General features: G+C 36.7%; 1 protein-coding gene across 3 annotated transcripts; it reads right to left on the reverse strand.

Annotated features, from left to right (window-relative positions):
• On the reverse strand, nucleotides 1-8,595 carry LOC135631205 (G-type lectin S-receptor-like serine/threonine-protein kinase At4g27290). 3 transcript variants are annotated; one of them, XM_065138681.1, is made up of 9 exons: nucleotides 8,230-8,595; nucleotides 5,447-6,628; nucleotides 4,837-4,959; nucleotides 3,618-3,710; nucleotides 3,213-3,331; nucleotides 2,927-3,029; nucleotides 678-918; nucleotides 439-589; nucleotides 1-348 (listed from the first exon to the last, which is right to left on the reverse strand). In XM_065138681.1, the coding sequence occupies exons 1-9, from the start codon at nucleotides 8,414-8,416 to the stop codon at nucleotides 61-63; spliced, it is 2,487 nt and encodes an 828-aa protein (XP_064994753.1). In that variant the 5' UTR covers nucleotides 8,417-8,595; the 3' UTR covers nucleotides 1-60. The 3 variants fall into 3 exon arrangements, with proteins under 3 accessions (XP_064994753.1, XP_064994751.1, XP_064994752.1); XM_065138679.1 differs by having other exon boundaries at nucleotides 2,927-3,137; XM_065138680.1 differs by lacking the exon at nucleotides 3,618-3,710 and having other exon boundaries at nucleotides 2,927-3,137.
• Between the last annotated feature and the right edge of the window lie 10,084 nt (nucleotides 8,596-18,679).

Here is an 18,679-nt window from a genome sequence, read left to right on the forward strand (position 1 = left end):
TGCAGCAAAACAAACTTGCATAGATCGATGTAGACAGATTCCACAAGACAAGAAAGAAGATTACATATCAGAACAAATTTCATCCATGACACTCATTTGAATAATGGAAGATCGTTCTTCTTCAGAACTTGCCACTAAAGTGATCGGCTCTTTTGGTGAAGTTAGTTGCGGATCTTCATTAGTTAGCATCATCACAACCTCTGCCATTGTCGGTCTGTCTTCGCTGTTTTCTTGCACGCACAAAAGACCTACTCGGATGCATTCCAAAATCTCCAATGTAGGCGTCCAAGAATCGAGCGCTTCATCGAGTATCTCTAGAGTCCTGTCTTCCTTCCATAACTTGAATGCCTGCACAGTCATGCATGTTGAGATCAGTTATCATACCGGAAGCAACAACCCGAAACTAGGGAGTTCCAAGGCAATCGTTACAAGACTTACATGTCCTAGAAGGTTTAGCCGCGAATCTGCCACATTAAGCACTCTATTTCGCTTACCACTTAGGATTTCTAACACTATTACACCAAAGCTGAAAACATCAGATTTGAAAGAAAAGACTCCTTCCGTTATGTACTCGGGCGCCATGTATCCACTGCATGTGATATCTAAGAAATTAGCATACTGTATGATGGCAATACATTGGCATTTGTTGGTTTATTTCAATCGGTGGTGAAACTTACAGTGTTCCGACTGGTCTTGTAGTATTATTCTCTTCAATGTCATCTCCTTCAAAAATTCTTGCTATCCCGAAGTCAGATATTTTTGGATTCATGTCCTTGTCAAGAAGGATGTTGCTTGGTTTAAGATCTCGATGAACAACCCTCAAGTAAGAGTCATGATGCAGGTATAGAAGTCCTCGAGCAATCCCAATAATAATGTGAAGACGCTTTTTCCAGTCCAGCAGTACACTCTTTGTTTTATCTGAATCAATCCTTCAAAATTATGTTAAATAATCAGAGTAATAGGAAACTCAATTGGAATTTGTTGACCATGTACATAAGAGAATTGATAAATACATTCCACCTTTCAAGAAAATAATAGTGACTGCCAGAATTATAAGATAAAACTGCAATCATGATATTGTTGACTTCATGTTTTTAATCACAGTTTTAAAAGCCTATAAATGTCCAAAACTTCAATGGGTCCCTTTTCCGTTCAATTTTAACTACAGCTGTAGTGCTAGGCCCTTTATCACATAATCTCACACTTTTCCTAGTAGTTCCCATATATTCAAAATTAGTAAAAATGATATCACATTTGATGGAAATCGAGCCACATTCCAAATCTATATTGTGTGTGAAAAGAAGAAATGCCAAATTAACTTGGATTGGAGTTCAATTAAACATGTAATCATTCTAGTCCACCTTGTTTTTAGAATAATCCTAGTACTCTAAATTGAGCTTTTGTAAGTATCATAAGTTGCCACATGATAATCTACTTTATTTTCATTGTTCAAGCCTTCAAGGAGAAAGAAAAGGAAGCCAAAATCTAATTACAAATTCAAATTTACAAAGCTTGATTAAGGATCTCATCCCTATAACAAAGTTCAAAGCTAATTACAAAATCTACATATATGAAAAGTTATCTCAGTGACATTGGGATTCAGGGGATGTAATTGTTGATTGCAATTTTCTTTAATTATAATCTTGTAAATTTCTTTTTCTACTTGTACATATGGGTATAAGAAAAGGGGAAAGCAATTATAGCTAGGAAGACTAGTGAATGAATGAAATCGTTTTTTCCCACAACACTGTGAGTGATATGATGCCACAATCTTCTTCTTGAGATGAGTTTGAGGGATTCAGAGGCAATCTGAAACATCTATTTAAGCTCTATCTTCTCCTCACTTTCCCAATTATCCTACCTCTTATATCCTACCATTACATATGCACTAAAGCCCTAAGACCCTACTATTGGATACTTTCCCTTGCCCTTACACACCAAAACCCCATATGCATTGAGAAATTGGAACCACTGGAGTTGGCCAAGCTTTGGAAACATGTGGTTCAACCACATGATGGAATAAAGATATTCAAGAAGGGTGGCATCTATGTCTTTCTCTGTCATCATGACCAATATGTGTCTGAACTTTTGCTACTTGTGTTTTCATTATTGTGAATTGTTTCTTCTATGAATTGAGCACGTTTGATCGTATCCTCCTCTTTGTTTTATCCTCTTTTTATTCTTTTCTTTTACCAATCCTATTCTCAATCTCCTTAAGCTTCAGCAACCTTTGGGTTTTCCTACGTCAACATGCATGCTTTGTAAATTCTTTTGTTGTAAAACTAGAAGCAGATATAAACAAGTGTAAAATCCAAATAATATTATTACAAATCTTACAGGAACTTTTCATCTAAATTAGTCAAATTAAGGACATGTATATATTCCAGACTGAATAATCAATTAAATTGCAGAAACTTTTGTAGAGATAAGGTTTGATTGACATGCCTAGGCCCAGCATCATGCACAGAGCTCATCTTTTTTTGCAATTATATTACAAACGTTTATACATTTTATACACATTTAAAGACATGATGTCAGTTTGATAAATGTTTACAAGAGTTGTGAAGTTGGATACCTTAGGGACATTACATTGTGAAATTCTGTAGCAGCTAATAAAAAATTGTCATCTACTATGGTGGATGTTTTAGTAATTCTACAGCTTTTGCTACCTTAGGTGCCTATGGTTCATAAATATAAAAACTTTGGAAAAGGAACTTCTGCATCATTTATAATACTATAGAAAATTATTGAAATCAATTTCTCAAACTAATTTGATCTAGCAGTGAAATATTGAATGAAAAAGATCAAGTAATGATAAAAATCTAAAAAACCATTCATGTCCAAATAAGAAAACAGGTCATTGAGTTCATCTATTATCCGACAAACTAGGCCATACTAATTCCTAAGGTACTGGAGTAAGACTGACCATATATGAAGGCATCCAAACTCTTGTTTTCCATGTACTCCAAGATCAGAATGCGCTCATCTCCTTCGATGCAACAACCAAGTAGGCGAACAAGATTCCTATGCTGCAAGTTAGCAATTAGTAAAAGCTCATTTCGGAACTCATCAGGACCTTGTGACGAGCACTTTGACAACATTTTGACAGCGATGTATTTTCCATCTCGCAACCCGCCCTGTCAGTTGTTGTATTTAAGTCTTGTTTTGTTCATGTAGCATCAAGAAGAATTTTGTAAGACTGAGATTGATACCTTGTAAACAATGCCAAATCCACCTTCTCCGAGTTTGTTACCAACTGAGAAGTTATTAGTTGCAGCCTTTATGGTAGACAAATCAAATGAAGACAATACCCCCATCATATTCATTGGACCTTGAAAAATTTTTTAAAGATCAATAAACTCTGAAGTTTTCTTTAGCTATACTTGCATCTCATTCCTGACAAGCTTACTCAAAAAAATTCAACCTTCTGATATCTTAGTCTTGTTAAAGAGAAGAAAATTGGGCAAGAATAGCATTCTGAATTCTAAATTTACTGACACAAAAGTTTCATATTAAGAAACAGAACAGTGTTCTGGCGTAATCCAAATTACAATCCTTTTTCAGATCAAGTATTGTTTCTGTTAAATATGTGTGCTCATTAAATAATGACTGCCTACCAGCTCTCTGATCTGCATGTTTTGCAGGAATGCCAGTCCAGTAATCAAGTCCTTTTGTAGTCTGTGGCTGCTTTGACTTGATCATAATGGTGTCTGTTGCATTATCATCGATTATCAGAGATTGTTGCAGGCAAGTAAATGATTTAAAATTCTAAATTAGCAATGAATTGATGTGATATGTGACTAACAGGAATTGGTAATAATCGCTACAAAGCCGCTTAAAGGATCATTATGGATATCATGCTCATAATTGACAATGGACCACGAACTAACATAACCGTGAAGAACATCAAATTAACCTCATATATGTATTTTCTAAATATATGTGAAAACATTGACAAAATGGGAAATCATTAACACAATCAATGAAATATCTAACGGAAGTATCAAATAATACTCACATTAAAAGTCAACGAGTGGCTCACAAAGAACTGATCCAAGACAAACATTGTATATGAAAGTAAATCAATCTAGATAAAAGATCATTTTAGGAAAATAATGGAACCATCTGTCCAGTCCTTTCTCATTTCCTTTGTCGGTTCCATGAAAGAAGAGTTGTTTGATAACCAATGCTGTTAAAGCTATTGAAAACTTGAAGCAATTACAGCAACATAAAGGTATATGATTCACTTCCATATCTGCAAGATAGTAAATGTAGGGGTTTTAATAATTAGGTTTCATGATACTTGTTGGACAAGCTCTTCGGTTACAAGCAAAAACATATATTTATCTCTGATTGTGCTTCATGTTAGCCTCTCATTGTAGCTATGTCTTAAAACTTTTGGCATCTTTCTACAGGGCACAGCACATGTAAACCTTATCATCAACAAATAATTTTGTATCCATCTATAAGTCCCTCTGGCCATATCGTTTATGTTACTTTTGGCGTCATCATAAACGAGCACACTTTACCAATGACTCTACCAATCCGAAAAATGTCAGAGGGCAACAGAAATAGCTTACCATAGCTCACTCAGAAAGATCCAAAGATATTAACTTGTACAATGAGGCCATAATACTGCTACTCATAGTCTTAAAAGTACATCTATACTGCTTCAGAGATATATAGCTGTTGGAAGTTGAATCTAGGAAAGAAAAAATATAGAAGTGCATAAAGAATATGCAAAACATGCCTTGTTTTCTTACCCTTCTCCACCACGAGACTACACAATCTAGTAAAGAAGAAAGATAGAAGTGCATGAAGAACCGGCAAAAATACCTTGTTTTCTTACTCTACTCCGCCACAAAACTACACATATACTTGCCAGCAAAAGAAAGCTCAGCATTGTTGGGATGGTTATGACCAACACAGTCTTCTTAACATGATTGTCCATTGCAGAATCTGTTCGGCATACTTTGAAAATTAGAAAAAACATAAGTAACTCATGCAGCACAAAATTGGATTGCTAAATAAGTTCTACATATCGAGGATTGCAATTTCATGCCGGGTGTTGTAGTACATCCTTCCGCTAATGTACCGACACAGGATACACTAGTAAGTACGAAGGAGAAAGAAGGGAGAAGAGGAAGGACACGGAGAAAGAGAAAGAAAGAAGACAAGGCAATAGAGGAAGACGAAGATGGAGGAAGAGGAAGAAAGAAAAGGACCCCACTTGATCCAAAGTACTAAGATTAATAAGCATACTTAAGAAATGAATCCACAGAGATGGCTTGAATTTGAGCTTCTATATCCATTATGGATATGGTCATCGTTTGGGGAGAAACCCATGAAGAGTAAAGTACTCGACAATCAATCTGCTACAAGAAGGAAAGATGAACAGAGAAGACTTTGGCCTTCGGAGGTTCCCCCGATGGAAAAGAATGCTTACCTATGTTGGAAGCCAAAAGCCGAACATAAAGCTGATCCCCTCCTTGATTAAACTTCCTAAGGTCCATCAGATCACCACGCCAAGTCAAACAACCACTCCATGCAGTGACAGCATATGCCATGCAAGAACAATTCTTCAAGCACCAATCACTACACTCGTTGAGGGTCATGTTGCTGTCTGTAGTAGCATTCACAGTATCAGGTAGCTTCACTGATCGCAAATGTAAGAACCCATCGGACGAACAACTCAAAGCCTCTTGTCTCACGCATCCATCAGAAAAATGATTCTGGTACCAATTCGCAGGAGACTTTGGAACAAATCCTTGCAGACATTGGCAGAGAACTGATGAGGTTTCGGTGCAAATAGCATTAGCTCCACAGAAAGCATAAAAGTCACACTGATCTTGTGGCACGGCCCACAGGGAGGTCCATCCACTGCTTGTGGCCGACCATTCTAACAGCTGAAACACTCCTCTGAAATCCATCACAGCCCGAAACAGACCAGAGTTGTTTATGGTATCAAATGAGAAGTAGACCTCTTGCTCGTTTGATAAAAATGCAAACTTCAGCTGGCTAATATTTCCCATCCGTGGAATGCCACTAAACACATGTCCATTCCATGGGCCACTCCGGAAAATTCTCAAGGATTGACCCTTTGTTATAATGATCTCCGGTAGTGTGCCTCGAGTTTCCATGGTGCAGGAGTAGGCACCCGGATAGGGGTCTGTAGCATTCAGCCATGATATGAGCTTTGTTGCATGGTTGGTTACCTTATCCAATCCAAGCTTCATGCCTGGTATCAACGTATCAGTCAAGTAGTCAAAGCTTTGCAACTCTGTAGTGTTCGAATCACGATCTTCCAGGAAAAAGTTTCCCGAGTCCGCAAGCCTCACGATGGTATTATTTCCATAGGGCGTGCCCGTAAACCATATAACCATGTCAGAAGCATTGCATAGCTCTAAATTTCCATCATCAGTGAGGTGAAGATATCCAGGAGAAACGGTGACTGGTGCAAGGTTGTTAAGGACCCATAATGCTGTCTTATCTGTGATGTTATGGTACCAAATCCCAACATAAGCGTTACTTGCATCCCCAGGGTTGAAGAAACCAAGCTCGAATTTTCCATTTGCGGAGATCAGGTTCTGCCCGTCGTAAAAATATTCACCTGGAACTATCGTGTCTCCTGGAGTGAGCAGATTTAAAGTGATTTTAGGATACGGTAACATGCACTACAATCATTAGAATGTTCATGTACTTTGAATGACTCCCAAGGGTCGGAATACCTCCGACCATTGTCCTTGGACAAGAATCCAAGAGGGCAAGCATTGATCACCATGAGCATGCAACATTGTGGTGAGATCACAAGATGGGCCATACAAGGCCAATAATCAGCAAGATGGTGAGAGGAAAACAGAGAGAGTAAGCAGTAGACTGTTTTCGGGTCAGCCTGTAGTATTTACTGGTCCAGCCAAAGATTAAAATTGGACGAAATGGTCCGACATCATTTTCTAAAGTATTATTAACCAATGGTATTATTATATTGATTTCCCAAAGGCACAAGATCAAGATTTGAATCCTTCTTTTGTACAACTTGATCCCTCTTCAATCTTAATGCATATGCTAATGATATTACGTCTATCCCATATATGATGTACGAGCAAGACAAGAAAAAATCGATAAATTGTGTATGCTGGGATAGCACCGGGATCGATGAACGAAATATTTGGGCGGTGGAGTGAGGACAGCTTTTTTTTGACGGGCAGGTTCTCAAAATCCAATTTTTTCGTGATGGTATAGCCACACAAAAGAAACTTTAGCCCTAATTGTTGCAATCGGTGGCAAAGAGACCGCTCGAATAAATGTTGGGTTGAGAGAAACTCGCACTCGAACGCTGGGCAACGGGAAAGCTGCACCACTCCGTCGGTGGTAGGACTGAAGGAAACGGAGAGGGGGAGGAGAAGATGGAGCCGGCCGTAGTCGCGGGGAAGGAGAAGAAGAGGAAAGGCGATAGAAACTTACGCTCAACCGTGAGCGGAACTCTAGTCTCTCGAATCCTCTGACATGCCGCCCGTCAATTATCGCTAATTACACATTATATTATCCACATTACCCTTATAATTAATTATCTTTAATGTTTTGATCCCTATATTTAAAAGTATTATTCTGACATCCCTATAATTTCAAAAATAAAACATCAAAATTTTATTTACACTAATATCATAAAAAATAAATAATAAAAAATAGTTTTAAATTCTAGTTGACGATAGAAAATGACGTCAATTAGAGCGCTTGTCGATCCCCCCGCTAACATAATCACTAAGTGGCGTCGTTTGATATATATGTTGATGTCGCTAGGGGCCGAAGCTCCTATCACTCCCCTACTATTGACACAGTTGTTAATCGATGTCATTAGGGGTTGGAGTTCTTATCGCTCCCCCGCTATTGACATAGTTGTCGGGCGATATTGCTCAACAATTGTATTGGTCGTGGATCGAACGACAAGAGCTTCGACCCCTAATAGTGTTATCCTCTGTATCATCAATGTCGATGTTATAATAAATGGATCTAGATATTCTTTTTTTATCTTTTGTTTTTTATGATGTTATAATAAATGGATCTAGATATATTATTTTTATAATTATAAGAATATCAATATAATTTTTTTTTAGTATAGAGAGAAAAATACAAAAGATAATTAAGGGGTAATATGCAAAAGATATAAGAACATTAAAGGCTGAGACATGAAACGATCATAATAAAGTGTTCGAAACTTAATGATCATACCGAAGTAGCTACTGGCAGCGGACGCATGGGAGGCAGAGAGCAAGTACTTCCGGCTGGATTCTTGGGTGTCGTTGGTCGTGCAGTAGCCGTTGTTGCAGAAGGGATCGGCGGTGGTGGTGGAGGAAAGAGAACAGCGGAGGAGGAGGGAGACGAGAAAGAAAGGGAAGATAAAGGAAGAGGAGGACATGATTGAGCAGATGGATGGTGGATTGGATTCATGGTGGTAATATTGGAGCTGGAGACGGATCGTTCAACGTCACACTTAAAGAGAATTCAACATCTCATTGCAAAGACTATCGACCTGTCAAAATCCATCTCCATCACTCTGGAGATGCATGCAATGGGAACATCGGAGGACGCTCGATGTCACACTTTGGGAATTCAATATCTCATTAGAAAGACGACCGACCTGTTAATCGTGGTGCGGTACTGATGAAGAATTCCCGCGGAACACGTTTGTGGTCTCTGTTCATCCAATAATTTCTCTCTTAGTCAGCAGTCTCCGGTCAAGGCTAAGTGTGGAAAGATTGAGCAAACATGATTCTCATGGTCGAGGGTAAAGTGTGGGAAGATTAACCAGTGGGGAAGGTTTGCATCCCTGCCGGTGGTCAAAGAGTCTGATGATTTTTGAAGCCTTAAATTATTTTGAAATCTGATTTCTTAATATTTTTTTATCATTGGATTCTCCATTCTCCCATTAACTTGAAACCTGCCTTATAATGTCTTCTATACAAAATTATTCAGAATCTTATTATAATAAACATCCTTTAAGATTGTTGATAGATTTAAAAGGTGTTGATTAGCATAGCTTATAAAAAAATTGATAGGTCATCACAAGGTCTCGGATGCTATGACCCTGAAAACTTTTGACTTCAGAAGAGTGTCAAGATGCTGATTGCCTAGACCGAGCTTGCCGACCTCTTAAGGAACTATGAAGATTCATGAATAATTCCTTTAATTTTTTATCTCTCTCTCTGATTTTTCGAGTGCGATTTGACCGTAATAAATTTAGTAACATTAATGCCGATGTCTCATTCGTTAGGAATAACGGATTTGATGATCACAACGAGTCCATAATTTCTCTTACGAAAGAAGACAAAGTTGATGCTTGCTACCGAAACACGAGTCACCGTGGAAAGAGTCAGTAAATACCTGGTTGGATTTCCTCATATATATATATATATATATATATATATATATATATATATATATATATATATATATAGTAAAAACTTATTTAATTTGGTGTGAGTTTTTAAAAAATGAGTTGGATTGCTGACATCAGTCTTCTACAAGACTAAGTTGATTTGTCTATAGCTTTTTGACACCTCATTAGTGTATTTGTGGGTTTGAATGGTTGGGAGGACGGTATCGACTAGAATTTTAACCTTAGTCTTATAAACAAGATAAAGATCTGATTCACTTGTAGATGTCTTCCGTGTGATTCGATAACTCCAAAGAGTACTAAGAAGCTTTTAGACTCAAGTTTCTTTAGCTTTGATAACCCTTTTTATTTAGGCCTTTCAATATAGCTCAATTTGTGATTTTTTTTTTTTTTGAGATTTAGGGTGCACTATCTGTAAGGAAAATCTAAGGACGAGATCGTATGCGAAAGAACAGAAAATAAAAATCTTTAAATTTTTAAAAATGCATTCGTCGTCATGCGATGCACAAAATCCGTGAAACTGAATACTAAACCTAGGGATATGGTATATCCCTGAATCCTTGCAGATATATAGGAGAGGATGAAGGAGGTCAATGATCATTCTCTCTAGCGATGATCAACATAACAGGGCTGTGACGATACTCTTCGAATCGCTGCTCAAATCTCCATACATGTTATCTGAGAAAGAGAAGGAGAGAAGAAAACAGGAGGTGACAACCAAAAACCTCTAGCTTATGAGCCTTTAGTTCCCTTCTATTTATAGAGGTCCCCTATCAACATAATCATAATGGATCCTACCCTATTGGGTACTAGATCTCCATCTAACTACCCAAGCCTCTTAGATTAGTGGATCTCTATCCAATAATCTCTTATTGGCTCTTATTAGATCTCATCCATAGGATCCAATAATTCAGGAGCTTCTTAGATATCCAATAAGATAGGGGCTCCGACGGATATCTCATATCCGAACCTCTACTCATCGCAACGCCTACCATATGTGTGTGATCCTCTAGGCCCAATATCGAGTTGACTATAAGTCATACCTGTCAGAACTCCTTCTGGCTCAATAAATTATTATCTTCATAATAATTCACTCGACTCATCGACTACGGACGTACTAGGCTACTACGTCGCAGTCCTCAGACGATATAGGAGAATCCAATCTATTGAACCTGTCTGTCCTCAGTTACCGTATACCTATAGTCTCTCATCCATCTAATATTCCTAAGACCGTATACTGGGCATGGTGCTGTTAGACCCATACAATTTCTAATCGAGTCTTGCTTTAGTCGGATTCTCTCGAAGAACTCTTTTTCTCTCAATCCGAATGACCCTAACTAGGGATTTGTCTGAGCAAGAACTCATGGGACATTCTTCTTATGACACCGAGAGTGGATGGTCCTCTATTGATGGTTAATAGCCCTCGTAAGGTTGACAACCACTCCTGATGACCGATTGTGTTAGATCTGGGACATCCGAACCTATAAGTTCGGTATCAAAGAGTGGAGCACTCATACAGGACATCCTTGGTATCTCAAGTCTAAGGACCAGATATACCACTGGGATTACGAAATCACTGTATAATAATAAAGCCTCATCAACCATTCAGCATTCCGTAAGCGGATCAATCAGTGAACTCATTCTCCAATGAACACTTGTATTGTATCCCTAGTATCTCCACACGAGCAGCTATGAGACCGACTGCATCCATCATATGGATGGGTATACAACACATCAGTCTGTCTAGTTATCTCAATGACGCTCTCGAGTAACCTATGACCGGGATTATGATCTCATCATGATCCGATTCCCATTGCACATATCCAAGGACATCACAATATATATATGCATATATGCAACAAGCAATATAAAGTGATAAATGCTAAAATATAATAAGCAAAAAAGACTGCGTGTTAAGTCACATGTGTCATCACTCACGTGATTGGCTTGCATGACACCTATGATTAGCACACAATATACCAATCTGTCCGGTTATCTTGATGTCTCTCTTGAGTAACCTATAATCGAGATTATTTAGTGTTTGTGTTAAAGGCGAATCAATCTCATTATTGTGATCTCATCATGATTCGATTCCCATTGCACAGATCCATAGACATCACAACATATTCATGCAATAGGCAACATAAAGTGATAAAATACCAAATAATATAATAAGTAGAAAGAATGCAGGGTACGTATGACTAGCAATCTCCCACTTGACCTAAAGTCAATCACTTATGTGTCTAATTCCTATTAGATCCTTACGATGCTCAAAGACAATCTGAGATAACAACTTTGTCAGTGGATCTGCAATGTTATCTTCGGATGGAACCCTTTCCACTACTACATCTTCTCGGGCCATGATCTCTCTAATAAGCTGGAACCTCCTCAAAATATTTCTGATGAGACCCGGGTTCTCTCATTTGAGCAAACGCCCCATTATTGTCGTAATATAAGGGAATCAACTCCTCGTTGCTCGGCATGACTCTCATATTTGTGATGAACTTCTTCATTCAGACTTCCTCATTTGTTGCCTCTGCTACAGCAATATACTCTACCATTATGGTCGAGTCAACAGTAGTATCTTGCTTGGAACTCTTCCAGCATACTGCTCCTCCATTCAGGGTGAACTCATACCCCGAATTAGACTTGTTATCATCAATATCAGACTTGAAACTCGAGTTCGTGTAGCATTCAACCCTGAGGCTACTACCTCCATATATTAGTAAAAAGTTCTTAGTTATTCACAAGTATTTAAGGATACATTTTACTACTTTCTAGTGCTCCAAGTTTGGATCCGCTTGATACTTACTCATGACACTTTGAGCATGTACTATATCAGACTTGGTACATAGCATGACATATATGATAAACTTTATCATTGAGGCATATGGTATCCTATCTATGTTTGCCCTTTCTTTAGGAGTCTTTGGGGACATACTCTTAAAAAGTGATATCCTATGCTTCATAGGTATGAGACATCTCTTGGAATTTTTCATGTCAAATATTTTGACAATGGTGTCTATGTACCTGGGCTGGGACAATCCAAGCATCCTCTTGGATCTATCTCTATAGATCTGAATTCCCAAGATATAAGATGCTTCCCCTAAGTCTTTTATGTAGAAGTATCTAGATAACCAAGCTTTTACTGTGGATAGCATTTCTACATCATTCCCAATGATAAGGATGTCATCTATAAATAACACTAAGAAGATGATGACGCTCTCACTTACCTTTCCTGTACACACAAGGCTCATCTTCATTCTTAATGAAATCATAAGTTCTGATTGCCTCATCAAATTTTATGTTTCAACTTCAGGAAGCTTGTTTCATTCCATAAATGGATCTAAGCAGCCTACACAAATTATCTAGGTAGTCCTTGAATACGAATCCCTTAGGTTGTATCATGTAAACCTCCTTCTTGATGTTGCTATTGAGGAATATAATTTTTATATTCATCTACCAGATCTCATAATCATAATGTACTGCAATAGCCAATAGAATTTGGATGGATTTTACCATGACAACGGATGAAAATGTTTCATCATAGTCAACACTTTGATTTTGACGATTCCTTTTAGCCACTAGCATTGTTTTATAGGTCTCTACCTTTCTATCTATTCTGATCTTCTTCTTGAAGATCTACTTGCAACCGATGAGTACAATACCCTCTAGTACATCAACTAGGTTCTAAACCTTGTTAGAGTACATGAAATCCATCTCAGAATTCATGGCCTCTTGCCACTTCCCGGATTCTATACTCATAATAGCCTCTTTGTAGGTTTGAGGATTAATATCCACAACATCCTCTTCTCTAATATGTCTCACATATATCTCAGGAGGATAAGACACCTACGTAAAGTTGAAGCTTGTGTGCTAGGTACCTAAATAAACTCGATCTGTGGAGTGATGCTTAAGCTAAATTCTACAACCTTGCTCAACTCTATCCGCTCCCACTGTCTCCGCCAAGAATATGTTCATTCTCAAGGAACATCGCTCTCTTAGCTACAAAGACTATTTGGTCCTCGACATGATAGAAATAATACTCATAAGTTTCCTTGGGGTATCCAATGAACTTGCATTGCTCCATCATGGATTCCAACTTATCGGGGTTGTGTCTTTTAACGTGGGCAGGATAGCCCCAAATCTTAACAACCTTAAGATCAAACTTCTTTCATTTTCATATCTCATATGGTGTAGACACTACCGATTTAGTTGGAACTTTGTTCAGAAGATAAATTGAGATCTTTAGGGCGTATCCCCAGAATGAGATGAGTAGGTCGACGAAGCTCATTATAGACTGCACCATGTTTAACAGTGTACGATTCCTCATTTCAGATACACCATTGAGCTGAGGTGTATAAGGAGGTATCTATTGGGATAGAATCTCATAGTCCTTGAGGAACTGTATGAACTTTATACTCAAGTGCTCACCTCCTCGATCTGATCGAAGAGTCTTGATAGTCTTTCCAATCTGGTTCTCCACTTCATTCTTATTCTCTCTAAATTTCTTAAAGGCCTCGGACTTATACTTCATCAAGTACATATGTCTATACCTTAAGAAATCATCAGTAAAAGTAATAAAGTAGGAGTAACCACCTATGACAAGAGTTGACATGGGACTACATACATGACTATGTATAAGTTCCAACAGCTTAGTAACTCTCTCTTCAGTTCCATTAAAAGAAGAGTTGATTAATTTTCCATGAAGGCAAGACTCATAAATTACATATGGCTCATAGTCGAATAGATTTAGATATCCATCTTTTAGCAACTTTTGAATCATTCCCTCATGGATGTTGCTAGTCATAGGTGCCTAGCAAGCTAATCACGTGAGTGATGGCACGTGTGACTTGATAAAGAATCTTTTTGCTTATTATATTTTGACATATATCACTTTATAACTATTGCATATATGCATATATATTGTGATGTTCTTGGAGTTATGCAATGAGAATCAGATCATGATGAGATCACGAAAAAGAGATCGATTCACCTTTAAACACATATCCTAAATAATCCCGGTCATAGGTTACTCGAGAGGGACATCGTGATAACCGGACAAACTGGTGTGCTATATACTCACCCATATGATGGATGCAGTTGGTCTCATAGCTGCTCATGTAGGGACACTAGGGATACAGTACAAGTGCTCATTGGAGAATGAGTTCACTGATTGATCCACTTACGGAATGCTGGATGGTTGATGATGCCTTATTATCAAACAGTGATTCTGTAGTCCTAGTGGTATATCTGGTCCTTAGACTTGAGACACCAAGGATGTCCTGTATGAGTGCTCCACTCTTTGATACCAAACTTATAGGTTTGACTATCCCAGATCTAGTACAGCTGGTCATTGGGAGTGATAGTCGATCTTACGAGGGCTATTGAGTGTCGATAGAGGATCATCTACTCTCAGCATCATGAGAGGAATTTCCCATATGTTCTTGTTCAGACAAATCCCTAGCTAGGGTCATTCGGGTTGAGAGAGAAAGAGTTCTCCGGGAGAATCTGATTAGAGCAAGACTCGAGTAGAAACCGTATGGGTCTGACAGCACCATGCTCGATATACTGTCTTTGGGATATTAGATGAATGAAGGACTATAGGTACACGATAACTGAGGATATACAGGTCCAATGGATTAGATTCCCTTATATCATCTAGGGACTACGACGTAGTAGCCTAGTACGTCCGTAGTCGATGAGTCGAGTGAATTATTATAGAGATAATAATTCACTGAGTTAGAAGGAGTTCTGACAGGTATGACTCACGGCCAGCTCGATATTAGGCCTAGAGGGTCACACACATATGGTAGGCATTGCGATGAGTAGAGGTTCGGATATGAGATATCCGACGAAGCCCTTATCTTATTAGATATCTAATAAGCCCTTAAATTATTGGATCCCATGGACGAGATCCAATAAGAGCCCATGAGAGATTATTGGATAGAGATCCACTAATATAAAAGGCTTGGGTTATTGGATGCAGATCCAATACCCACTAGGGGAGGATCCATTAGGGTTTGACATGGGACCTCTATAAATAGGAGGTCTCCCTAGGTAACACAATATACTCTATATGCAGATTTTCAGTTTCGCATGACGACGAACATCTCTTTGGGAATCGAGGATTTTTGTTTTCTTGTTCTTCCGTTGTACATGTGATGTCACTCCTGTGATTTCCCAACGAATGTGACCTAGCCTACAATGCCATAGGTATATACTATTCACCTCATCTTGTTTCTTCTTGGACATACTTATATTCATGATATGTGAAATAGTGTCTAGTATAAACAAACCATTATGTAAAGTTCCTCTCATGATGATCTCACTATCTAATAATATTGAACAATCATTGTTCTTAAAAAACTAATTTATATCCACTAACTGTCAAGCATGAAATGAAAATAATATTTTTGATAATAGAAGGAACAAAATAACATATATCCAATATAATAATAGCTCCACTAGGTAGATGTAGGGTGACCTCGCCAATAGCTATTATAGTAACTTCTGTTCATATTGAGGTCCATCTTGCCTCTCACCAATCTCCTAAATCTTGTCAGAACCTGCAATGAATTATAAATATGATAAGCACTACAGTTATCCAATATCCATGTGTTATCATAAGAGTCTAACAAATGAAGACTGATCATGAATGTACCTAAAGCTTCTCCAAGTTTCTGTTTGTTCTTTGTCCTTTGTCGGGTCCTTCTTAGCAACCTTTGCTTTACTCGATCTGCCCTTGCCCTTACCCTCTATTAGTGAGCTTTATGAAAATCATTTCCGATACATTTTTAATCGAAATGAAGTTTTCTGACTCAACATAAATTTTTTAAAAGCACTAATTCACTCTTAGTGCCGACTTGATCCTGATAGTTGATATTAGAGTCAAGTTTTTCTCGATTGGATTGACACCCAAGAGAGATGGTTTTTTTAACTTTCAAGTGGGTCTTTCTATCACTCATCCTCCTATATTCAATCAGACGGACCACACTTATTGGAATATCATTGAACTTCATTTTCAAACCCCCTCTAAACCTATGAATGAATGGAATGACTTTGAGAAAAAATTATTTTCCTTGAATGCTAAAGCGATGAACTCTTTTTTTGTGCTCTAGATAAAAATGAATTTAATCAGATTTCTATTTGCAAAACTACATATGATATTTGGCACATTCTTGAAATCACACATGAAGGCACAAGTAGGGTTAAAGATTCTAAAGTTAATCTTTTGATGTATGATTTTGAATTGTTTCATATGAAACTAAGCGAAACCATTGGAGACATGTACACCCGTTTTACGAATGTTGTCAATGGTTTAAAAGCACTTGGTAATAGTTTTTCGAATCTTAAACTTGTCAATAAAATTTTACATTCTCTTCCTAAAAATTGGGATCCTAAAGTAATGACAATACAAGAAGCAAAGGATTTGAATAATTTTTTGCTTGAAGAACTTATTAGGTCCTTAATGATATACGAGATGACTTGTATAGTATATGATGAACTTGAGAATAACCTTCCAAAGAACAGGAAGGATTTGACACTTCAAACAATAGAAGACCACTCGAACGAAAGCTCAAGTAATGATACATAGAACTTTTGACCAAAAAAATTAAAAAATTCATGAAAAAGACTAATTCTAAAAATGAACTTATAAATGACACAATAACTTGTTATAAATCAAAGAAGCTGCCAAAGAAAAAGAAAGCACACTTAAGGTGACTTGGGATGAATTGAGTGCATCTGAAGATGAGGAGCAAACCGATGAAGACGAAGTAGGGAACTTCGCTTTGATGGCTCTCGACGATGAGGTAAATGACTCAACCAAAATATTTTTACCTTACAATAAATTTCTTGATGCTTTCCATGATTTATTTGATGAATTTAAATTGGTTAGTAAAAATTATAAATTACTAAAAAAGGATCATGCTTCTCTTTCTAATAAATTTAAAAAATTAAAAAATGAGTATGATAATTGTATGTTATGCTCTTGCACTAAATGTGAAGAGTTAGATTCAGACAAAAAGAAAAATTTACTATAACAATAATTTTTTAAAAAATTAAAATTGATAGCAAATCTTTATATATGATTCTTGTCAATAAGAGTCATGTTTATAGAAAGGAAGGAATTGACTTTGTGAGTAACACTCAATAAAAGCCAACTATCTTCATTAAATGACCTACATTACATGTTTCCTTTAAAAACAAATGTAATTTTTATGGTAAACATGATTTTGCATATAAATGTCTATTCAAAAAGTATGGCTCACATAAGTTGGTTTGAGTTCCTAAAGCTAAGAATGACAGATCAAACCATGAGAGACCCAAAGCTAAATGAGTACCTAGAACAAATCCACCATTCTTGTAGACATCTCTAAAATCGAAAGCTAGGAGCAAAAATAAAATTTTGATAGTGGATGCTCAAGGCTTATGACTGAAGATCCAACATACTTCATAAAGCTCACTAGTAGAAACAAAATGATTTTAATTAAATATACTTTATGATTAATGAAATTATGCTAAATGAGTTTATATTTTGAAGTTATGCATGATGATTTTCATGATATATGGTTTATTGATCTTGATGATCTTTATTATGAAATTGGCTTTTTCGGTTTTAAACGATGATGTATGTTTTGATTTGGCATAAAAAAAACTTGGGTTTGCTTGTATGAAATCAAATCACTTAAATGGAAAAAAAAGGAGTGGAGAATGTATTTTTTTGAAAATATCTCTAAAGCTTTTCGATTTTTCAACATGTGATTCTTAGTGTGAAAATATCAAGTATTTTGATAATTTTACAAATTAAATTTGAATAAGTTTTATCCGTATCATCAACTTGATACTTGAGATTTTTTTTATAAATCAAGATCTTTGATCTCCCGAGATTTCATTTCGTTATTTACTAAAGAGAAGTATTATTTAAATGAATGATGATTTTTCTCTTGATTCATTAGAATTATAATTTGAATTTTTTTATGAATCAAGATCTCTTGCTCTTTATTTTTGTATGATTCTTGCATTTTCTTTAATAGAAGATTTTCTATATAAATCATATGATTTCTTATGCATGAATCAAGATATTTTACTGTTCTATTCTCCTATGTTTTTTTTTGCTATTTATGAAAGAAGAGATTTGTCAAAATAAATTATATCTTTTGGTATTCAAATGATCTTTGATATTACATCATTCATGTCATGATTTATTCATAAATTGTATACCTCATGATATTTATTTTAAATTTATCTTTACCAAGATGTGAAAATTGATGTAAAGGGAAA

This window comes from Musa acuminata, chromosome BXJ3-2 (assembly GCF_036884655.1).
Source record: "Musa acuminata AAA Group cultivar baxijiao chromosome BXJ3-2, Cavendish_Baxijiao_AAA, whole genome shotgun sequence".
Classification (NCBI taxonomy): domain Eukaryota; kingdom Viridiplantae; phylum Streptophyta; class Magnoliopsida; order Zingiberales; family Musaceae; genus Musa; species Musa acuminata.